Consider the following 10,684-nt stretch of genomic DNA (forward strand, 5'->3'; position numbering starts at 1 on the left):
CCTTTGCCTATGTGGCCTTGGGTCCAGTTTGCAATTAGTGTAAACTCCAAAATGGAGTGGGTATAAGAAAGTATGTCTGACCTCCCATCCCTTTCTGGCCAGGAACTCAGTTTTAAGATTTTTCTGGTGTCCTCTGTTCAGTCAGTGGGGGAGCTCAGAATTTTATTTTAGTTTATGTTGCCTTACAAGGAAAATAATTTTGAAATGATCGATCCACCTTTTGTTCTTTATTTCTGCTTTCTTCAGCCCTTTTCTGTCTATAAAACCAACTTATTCTGCTCAGTTCATTGGAATACTTACTCTATTTTTGAAATAAAGTGTTGCCCAATTCTAAAATTGCAAATAAAGCCAAGTAAGATCTTTAAACTAAATTAGCTGTAATTTTGTCTTTTAACAAGTAAATAATGACTCATACAGATATAAAATGAACATATGTTAAAGATTTTACTTATTAATGACAGAGCTAGTAAGATGTTATAAACAACCAGAAGGAGAATCCAAAGTACCACCCATATAAAGTCAAATAATAAATGGCTGATATGCATTTACAAATAGATACAAAAAACTGGAAAACTGGTTAACAGTCAGGGAGTAATCAATTGCATTCCACCAGACACAATTTACAGTTTCTATGGATAAGAATCATTTGCATTGCTATTAATTTTCTATGCCCTATAGAGTTGTAAAATAGCATGAATATAATGAAAGCCTCAGAACTCACATAGAAATCAGGTAACCTGAAAAGGTACACTAGACAACTTTTGGTTTTCCTTTGGAGATACCTAGTAATCTTGTAGTCTATTTCAAAGTTTTTTGCAATTTTCCCTACAACTGATGAATATTCTATAAAATAACCGGTCATGAAACAATAGAGGCTGGATTTAAAAAAAGATTAAAGAGCCAACATCTAAATGCAGCATACACCCTAGATATTGGGGCTTCACAACATCCCCGATGTAACCGGGTCCCCGGGCAGTGTGCGTTGCAAGAGATGGGAAAGACAAAGACACAGACAAAAAAAGTAAGATGAAAGGGTGTGGGGACGTCAGGAGGCCACCAGCATTCCCATGAGCCAGGTGGTACTGACTGAAGTCTAGCACCGTTTTTATTCTCTTTGTCATGTTATAGATTACCATCATTTCACATGAAAAGCTCCTAAATTAGCAGTAAAGTGTATAATCTAAACCGGAACAAAGAGACCATGTACTTCTTTCTACTTTATTTAGTTCCTCATTTACTGAGACATGAACTCAGGAGAGAGACAGGAACATTGCCTCAGGTTTAGAATAGCAAACTGCTCTTATCTTCTGGGCTGGCACCCTTTGCTCATTCTTTCCACCTTCAGATTACAAGCCCCGTCTGTTTGCAGACATACAGGCTGTAGCCCTCACACTTCAAGGCAGGGTCTGTTTGCAGACATCCCTAATCAGTGGAATGGTGCCCTCAAGGTGGAGCAGCTTTTGCTCAGTGAACTGACGTGTCCGCAGGTTGCTCTTTAGCAAAGTCCTGTCCCACTCCTGGGGTTCTCATGTCTCGACCCTAGCCCTCAACACCTAGATTGGATTCTGAAACAGGGAAAAAAATACAGTAGTCCCCCCTTATCTGTGATTTTATTTTCTATGTTTTCAGTTACCTATGATCAACTGTGGTCTGAAAATATTAAATGGAAAATTCCAGAAATAAACAATTCATAAGTTTTAAATTGCAGGCCATTCTGAGTAGTGTGATGAAATCTTGCACTGTCCCACTCCATCCTGCATGGGACATGAGTCATCCCTTTGTCCAGCATATCCATCTTAGTTATGAGATCCAATGTTGTGGTATCTTATGTAATCTTATTTTACTTAAAAAGTGCAAGAATAGTGATGCTGGTATATTGTTATATTTGTTCTATTTTATTTTTAATTATTGTTGTTAATCTCTTACTGTGCCTAACTTATAAACTCTATAATAGGTATATGTATGGGGGGGACATAGTATATGTAGGGTTTGGTACTACCTTCAGTTTCAGATATCCACTGGAAGTCTTAGAATATAGCCCCTAAGGATAAAGGGGGGCTACTATATATATATATATATATACTTTTTCTATAAAGGACATTAGTAGGATAACTGGTAACACTTGAGGTCTGCCAATTAGATAATATTATTGTATCAGTGTTAATTTCCTGATTTTGATCATTGTACTCTGGCTATGTAAAGAATGTCCTGGTTCCTAGGAAATGCATACTCAAGTATTTAAGGTTAAGAGCCATGTTAAACGAAATTTATGGGAGACCATTGTTTTGAGCAGAGTTCCTGCACTAAGCCCCAACAGACCAAACCAAAATAGAGTCACTAATGCTAAAGTTCCACATTACCAAACCAAAACTGAGTTATCTGACCTTTAAAAAATCAGGAGAAAGATGGTAGCCAAATTTCCAAATAGGCTAGTTTTAGCTGGCATGATAAGGCAGTCCCCTCTGTTTTAGCCCTTACAAGTAACCTGAAGTAACCTGATATTAACCAATCTACTTTTTTGTATTATGCTGTTTCCGTATCCCTGCTCAATTTACTTTATAAATACCAACTGTTCTGCCACACCCAGTATAGTACCTCTCTATTTTTAGGTGAGATGCTGCCTGATTGAATTACAAATAAAAGCCAATTAGATCATTCAACTTAGTTGAAATTTTGTCTTCTGACAGGCATCAGGTTTTCATCTTAATCTCAAACTGTTCAGGAAAAAAATCATAACTGAGAGAGGATGATAACACAAATGTGGTAAGATGTTAAGTTTGAGGAATCTGAGAGAAGAATATACAGTGTTTTTTTTAATCATTATTTGACTTTTCTATAAATCTAAAATTATTTCAAAATAAAAAGACTTTTTTAAAAAAGAAACATCTATTGATGTTTTACTAAGTACTCTTTGAAAGGAGATTCATAATAGTCCTTGGCCTTGAGAAATATAAAAGTCTAGCAGAAGGGGAAGATAGGTTAGCTACAAATTACAATACAGTGTTATGCCAGCCAAATACAGTCATTTGGGTGCACGGAAAAAAGCCATATAGTCTGTGCTGCAAGAGAATCTGGGTAGTAAGGTAAGTCAAAGAGAGAGAGAGTAAGTTAGAGAAAACTCCCCACAGAGGAAATGTTTGAAATAAGTTTTAAAGGATGATGTCAAACAAGTGGGGTGGGGTGAAGCATTCTAGGCAATAGGCATGAAATGGCCCAGCATGCTGCATTAGGAAAACTATTAATACAATTAGGGTTTTAAATATATGAGAAGAGAAAAAGGGGAGAGGAAACTGGAGGGTAATCAAGATCCAAACTCTAAAAGGTCTTTTATGCCATATTGAGGAACATGGCTTTTAAAACATAAGCAATGGCAATTAATATGAAATAATATCATCGATTTTGCATTTGAAAAAGCTCACTGGGAAGTGTATCCAATTTAGGTTGTAGAAACAAAAAATCTAATAGGAGTCCATCATAGTAAACAAATAGAGAAAAGCTGAGAGTACATTAGAAGTAGAGATAGAGAAGGCTGAAATTAAAGTGATGTTTGATATGTTGCATCCATAGGCACTGGTGACCCAATCATTTGTGGGAAAGAGAGAGACTAGTATGATAAGTCCCAGTTTTCTGGCTTAGATAATTCTGTTAGCCTCAACAGGGGTTAATGTTTCTGCCTATGAAAATCATATACAGATGAAACTCAAGTTCTCCTAAACTTGAATCCTTATTAATTTGCTTTTATAAGCACTGCAAACACAAATAATGAAATGCTAAAAGCAGAGTTAGAATTAGTCTCCTAAAATGTGTTTTAATGAAATGATTTTGAGTTATAAAACTTTGTCATTTTCCCAGACTTCTTTGGGAAGGCAGCTAATTCATGCCTTATGATGACTGCTTCATCACCAAGAGGCTTATTATACAACATTCCTACCTCTGAAATTCAAATGCATGGAGACTATAAAAGGAAACAAGGAGAGTATTTGTCTTTAAAAACAGAAAGAACTGAAGTAAACAGTGTTTTTCTGAACTCTAATTTAATCCTCTAATAATGAACAATATGGCTATAATTGGGGGAGTAGCTATAATTTTACTTCTGGGCTAGTTACCAGCAAGTCTCCATGTCTTAATGCAGTCACTGAAAGTATGCCCCCCCGAAGGGTACAATGAGCATTCTCAATGTGAAAATAAGAGCTCCTACAAAGATCATGTTGTTAAAGGGGGAATTGGCCAAAGTATCACAGCACACACAGATTGCTGACTCATGTTCTGAATGCTCTTTTGACTTAAGACCTTAAAAAAAAAAAGCAGTATTAATAACAGAACTTAAGAAAAAAAATTTGACTACTGTAGTGAATGAAATGGATTTTATGAAAAGGACTGATTCTCAGACTATGTGGCCAACTACAGAGATGAATGAATTAAAATTCCCGGAGATATGACTTGTATTTTCTCCTTGCACAAATCTCCTATCCTGTCTGTGCTTATGCTTTCTCTTCAATATCAGGATACTCAGGTTTGGTATTACAGAAAATGTTAATTTTTAATACTAATTTAAAAATAATTCGTTATTAATATGATTTTAATAGTAATTTGTATGAGTTGCTCTATGTCTCACTTTCTTCATAAATTGAGGCTAATACTAGAACTCACTGCAAAGGTTTGTTTTGAGGATTTTATAAGTACACAATAATTATTAGTTGTTAATATTATCACTGTTATATTTGAGAATTTAATATATGTTAGTGATGGAATTTCAAAGTATAGCAATTACCGTTGGGGGCAGGAGGGAGAATTTGAATCTCTACTTTGCTCTTGCCATCAAATTGTGAACTAAAGTAAAATCTCAAGGCTTCCCCTGCACCCACCCACTAACTGAATGGACCCCCTCCTGGCCAAGGGGATACCCTAAAACTGAATTGCCTGCCATGAGGAGGGAGCTCAGACATGCCTCATCATGACCCCTTCCCTTCTTGGAGATATCTTTTGTAACTCATTAGTAGGCCTAAGGCTATACAAAACAAACCTGCCGACAGGTAGTTTATCTCAGATTAGCAGACTTCCTTATCTTAATTTAAAACATTCCAAGCCTTTAGACAAAGCTTCATTTTTCTTTAACCAATTACAAGTCAAAGAGTCTTTAAACCCACCTAGAACCTGTAAGCCTCCGCTTTGAGATGGCCCATATTTTTGGGCTAAACCAATGTATGCCTTCCATGTGTTGATTTATGTCTCTGTGTGTAACCCCTGTCTCCCTGAAATGTATAAAACCAAACTGTAACCCAACCACAGCACGTCCACTTGCTCAAGACTTCTTGGGCCTGGCTCCCGCCATGGTCCTCAAATTTAGCTCAGAATAAACCTCTTTAAATTATTTTACAGAGGCCAGCACGGTGGCTCACACCTATAATCCTAGGACTCTTGGAGGCCAAGGCGGGAGGATCACTTGAGCTCAGGAGTTCAAAACCAGCCTGAGCAACAGCAAGACCCCATCTCTACTAAAAATAGAAAAAAATTGCCAGGTGTGGTGGTAGGCGCCTGTAGTCTCAGCTACTCAGGAGGTGAGGCAGGAGGAGCCTCACCTATGTTCTCACCTATAAGTGGGAGCTCAATACTGTGTATACATAGAAACAGAGTGTGGAATGATAAACAATGAAGACCTGGAGGGATGGTGGGGAGGGAGATGGATGATGGGAAGTTGCTTGGTGGGTACAATGTGCATTGCCCCAGTGATATATGCACTGAAGGCCCTGACTTTACCTCGATGCAATATAACTGAATATATCAATACATCAGTGTAGCTAAATTGGACTTCTGCAAATATATACAAATAAAAAATAAATGGGAAAAATAACCCAGCTAATAAAGTCATGATAGGAAAAAAAAGAATATTATTTAAAGGAATGACATCCTGACACATTTTATAACATGAACCTTGAAAGCTATAAAGTGAAAGCATAAGTGAAAGAAGTCAGTCACCAAAAAAATATACATATGATACTATTTATTGGAAATGTCCTGAATGACCAAGTCTATAAATATAGAAAATAGATTAGTAGTTGCCTAGGGCTGAGGGGAGGCAGGGAATAGGGGTCCCAGAGGTGATAATTTATGGGATGCTAGGTTCTTTTTGAGGTGAAGAAAATGTTCTAAATTTCATTATGGTAACAGGTACACAATTCTGTGAATTACTAAAATCCATTTAATTGCAAACTTTAAATGGGTGAGTTATATTGTATTTGGATATCAATAAAGCTGTTACAAAAATAATTATAATCCAACAATTTAAAACTTAATCCCCACAAAAGAGAAAATAGAAGAGATACCACTGCTACCAATGCAAAGAAAGCTAGAAGAGTGAAATTTAAAATCTTATAGTACAGGAAGCATGCAAGAATGGCATGCAGAAAGAAAAGATCAGCACTTCTATTTCTAGTTGATTTTTATACAAAAAGAATAAAAAAGTTAAGTTTTCTAAAATGTATAATATGCTTAACTAGTGCCTTTACTCAGAGGATCATGTGTGAGGTTGAAGAGGCATCCTTAAAGAAAGAGCAGGAATTCCACAAAGAAATAGGCTTACCTTGGGGCCCTCATTCACTTTTTCCTTTTCAGCATATAGCACCATTTAATTTATAGGTTATGCTATCCACATTTAACAAAACTCACCCCTCCTAAAATGAATAAGTGGCTTCAAAAGATTCCTGTAAATAAAACATTAGTCGAAACTAATAATTGTATTGCACACACAAGTGAAAAACAAGAAAATAGCAGAGCTCATCTATTATGATCTCTTGCAACTAACACAAAATAAGTATTAACAATAAATATTGCATGAATGAATACTATAAAAATCATGAAAGGCAAGAAAAAACACTAAGGAAATTACTAACAATTTTTTACTTTTAGTACATGTACCTGTACTTATAACCACTGTGAACTAAAAATTTTTCAGCTTCCCCTGCCATCTACCCACTGACTGAATGGAACCCCTCCTGGCCAAGGGGATACCCTAAAACTGAATTGCCTGCCATGAGGAGGGAGCTCAGACATGCCTCATCATGACCCCCTCCCTTCTTGGATATGTCCTTTGTAACTCATAGTAGGCCTAAGGCTATTCAAGACAAACCCAAGAGCTAGTAGCTTGTCTCAGATTAGCAGACTTCCTTATCTTAACTTCAAACATTCCAAACCTTCAGGCAAAGCTTCATTTTTCTATAACCAATTACAAGTCAAAAAGTCTTTTTTTTTTTTTTTTTTTTTGAGACAGAGTCTCCCTCTGTTGCCTGGGCTAGAGTGCCGTGGCGTCAAGCTCACAGCAACCTCAAACTCCTGGTCTCAAGCAATCCTCCTGCCTCAGCCTCCCGAGTAGCTGGGACTACAGGCAATCGCTACCACGACCAGCTAATTTTTTCTATACATATTTTTAGCTCACCAGATAATTTCTATTTTTAGTACAGACGGGGTCTTGCTCTTGCTCAGGCTGGTCTCGAACTCCTGAACTCGAGCGATCCTCCCCTCTCGGTCTCCCAGAGTGCTAGGATTACAGATGTGAGCCACCGCACCCAGCCACAAAAAGTCTTTAAACCCACCTAGAACCTGTAAGCCTCCGCTTTGAGATGGCCCACTTTTTCAGGCCAAACCAATGTATGCCTTCCATGTATTGATTTATGACTTTACCTGTAACCTCTGTCTCCCTGAAATGTATAAATCCAAACTGTAACCCAACCTCAGCAAACATTTGCTCAAGGCTTCTTGGGTGTGGAACCGGACCATTGTCCTCAAATTTGGCTCAGGATAAACCTCTTTAAATTACTTTCGGGAGTTTGGCTTCTTATCTGTTGACACCACTATTCCCCTCTGCCCCACAGGGTAACTATAGAAATGTTGATCTTTATGATTAAAGCAGATAAAATGGAAACATAGAAATTGGACATGTTTTATGTAAAAGACTAAACTTCAAGGGGTTGGGTTATTTTCATGTAACAAATTCCTCATGAATCGTATTGAAGCATATCTTTAACAATGTGTCCTACTATATTCAAATATATAAGGGCAACATTACTATGCAAGGACCTGCAGAGTATATTAAAACATTCAAAGACATACAGAAGTAGTCCAAGCCATGTTGGTCTCTATAATAAAAAAATTATGTTTGTTTCTGGTAACTTTTCTGGTAACACACTGTTTGCAGGTTAAAGGATGAAAGAACATTTAGTAAAGTATAACACTGTCAACTGATACATGATAGTAATAAACTAGGAAGTGGGAAGAGCTTAAGGACTTTCATATCAGAGAAAAAAGTTAACAGGAAAAAAAAAAGGTGAAAAACAGCAAAGGGGGAGATGAGCCAACCTCAGAAAAGCCCATTGGCTAATGTAGCAGGTGGGAAACTTCATTTTATGAAATTTCAACCTTTTAAGTCCTTTCAGCCCTATAAATCAGAAGGAAGATTTCTACTGAGTACCTGTAATTAAAAAGATCCTCTCCTAGACATGACTAAACTATTAGGTTATTCTGTAACTAGGGACCAGCAGCAAATTAATTTCCTAAGTGACAGTTCAGAGATTCCTGTATTTTTTTAAGAGGATGTAGAGACCAAAGAGGTTTTAGTGTTTGTTTTCGATGAATATTTAGAAAAGGGACTTTTTAAAAAGTACCTATCAACTGGCAGGCAAAACAAAGAGACAAGCTCAAAGTTGACTCGGGCACTTCTGCTGAAGCCTAGTAGAAAGAATGTACCACCTTCAGCAAGAAAGGGTGAAGCAAAAAACACACAACCCTTGTTAGCAATCAAGGTGGAATGTATTTGCAGCGTGATCTTTCTTGCATGCCCAACCACATAGCCTTACAGAATCCCATGAGTTCTGCCTACTCCCTGGGGGCAAAACCAGCGCTGCACAGAAGGAACCAAAAGCCGTGGACCCTAACTACACCTAACCAACCCAGGCGATCCCAAAGCGCGCATCTCCTCTCCCCCACCTGGGATGTTCTGCCACCTGGACTCGACGCGTGGCAGGGCCCTCCGTAGCCATATTTCGCTAGATCCTTCTTTCTTCTGTAGTTTCAAGTGGCAAAGCAAAACTCCCAGAGCAATCACGAGACATCTGCCACAGGAGCCGCTTTCTTCCGGGCGATACAAGCTCCCACCCTGCGGAAATCCTGCAGCTTCGCTAGGGTTGCTGCTTCCAGTCGGCCCCGCCTCCGGTCCTCCTCCCTGGGCTCTGGGCCAGAGCGCCTTTCCAGTAGCGGTCAGGTACAGCCATCGTCCTGCTCTAAGGTCCCAAGGACTCCCGACTCGCTGGAGCTCCTGCTTAGAGCACGTGCAAAGCTGACTAACGAGATTTTCTTTTTGTGCCTTGTGGATGTCTGAGAACAGAGTTACAACCTGGCCTTCACACAAACCTTTGTCGTCTGATCTATTTCAGGTTGCTTTTTTTTTTTTAAAGTTAGGGTTCTTTAATGTCCAGCAGCTGCTCCCCAAACAACACTAAAATGTTTTAGCTATTGCTTCTTATGCAGATTATTTCCAAATCAAGCAGCATAAAAATGATGCAGCACTTGATTTAAACATATCTGCACTCATTTCCAGAATAGAGGCATTGGTGGCTTCCTAGAACACAATTAACAGTGAGTCTTTCAATCTGCAAGAACCCTTAGCATCCAGTTAAACCCCTTCATTTTTGTTACCTAGAGAAATCCCAGATGCCCTACATCATCCCCACTATATCACTCTGCCATATTACTGTTTTCCTTCTTTCATAGATCTCATACTTATAAAAAATTACCCTGCATATTTATTTTCGTATGTATTTATTATCTGTCTCACCACCTGTATCATCACTACCACTAGAAGGTAAACAACTCAGGGCAGGAGCTGTGTATCCCCAGCCCCTAGAACAGTGCCAGGCAGAATGGTCTTTAATAAATAGGTAAGATAAACTGAATGAATGATGAAAGGTAAAGTGATACGTTTAAGGTCACACTGTTCATCAATAGTAAAACTCAAATTAAAAATCAGATCAAGGCCGGGTGTGGTGGCTCACGCCTATAATCCTAGCACTCTGGGAGGCTAAGGCAGGAGGATCATTTCAGCTCAGGAGTTCGAGACCAGCCTGAGCAAGAGCGAGACCCCCGTCTCTACTAAAAAAAAATAGAAAAGAAATTAGCTGGACAACTAAAAATATATACAAAAAATTAGCCGGGTATGGTGGCCCATGCCTGTAGTCCCAGCTACTCTGGAGGCTGAGGCAGAAGGATTGCTTAAGCCCAGGAGTTTGAGTTTGCTGTGAGCTAGGCTGACGCCACGGCACTCTAGCCCAGGCAACAAAGCGAGACTCTGTCTTCAAAAACAAAAAAAATTCAGATCAATTAATTCTCATTCTAGTGCACTTTGTGCCTCAGAATGCTGAGATTAAACGCAAGTGAAGTCAGCTAACAATACACTTATTCCAAGATTTCCTAATTGAGGAAGTTTGGAGCGACATGCCCAAAACTCTAGGGGTAGTAACATAACCCACAGAGATTCAATAAATTACCAGTACAGAATTTCTTTATGTGTATGTCAGGAGAGGGAAAAAGGGGAAAGTGTGTATCAACAATATCAAAGTGTAGCCAAAGGGTGGCAACCCCTTGGCACTCCCTCAGGTTATTATTGTAAATGCTACACCATGGAAACTAAGTTACT

General features: G+C 38.5%; 1 protein-coding gene across 3 annotated transcripts in view; it reads right to left on the bottom strand.

Moving 5' to 3' along the window:
* GALK2 (galactokinase 2) overlaps positions 1 to 9,137 on the bottom strand; it is a 117,444-nt gene extending 108,307 nt beyond the window's left edge. For all 3 annotated transcript variants that reach the window (XM_069460165.1, XM_069460169.1, XM_069460159.1), the window contains exon 1: positions 8,980 to 9,137. In XM_069460165.1, the coding sequence (XP_069316266.1) occupies positions 8,980 to 9,032 (53 nt within the window). In that variant the 5' untranslated portion in view covers positions 9,033 to 9,137. The remainder of the gene's footprint in view (positions 1 to 8,979) is intronic.
* Between the last annotated feature and the right edge of the window lie 1,547 nt (positions 9,138 to 10,684).

The sequence above is a fragment of the Eulemur rufifrons genome, chromosome 2 (genome assembly GCF_041146395.1).
Source record: "Eulemur rufifrons isolate Redbay chromosome 2, OSU_ERuf_1, whole genome shotgun sequence".
Lineage (NCBI taxonomy): Eukaryota > Metazoa > Chordata > Mammalia > Primates > Lemuridae > Eulemur > Eulemur rufifrons.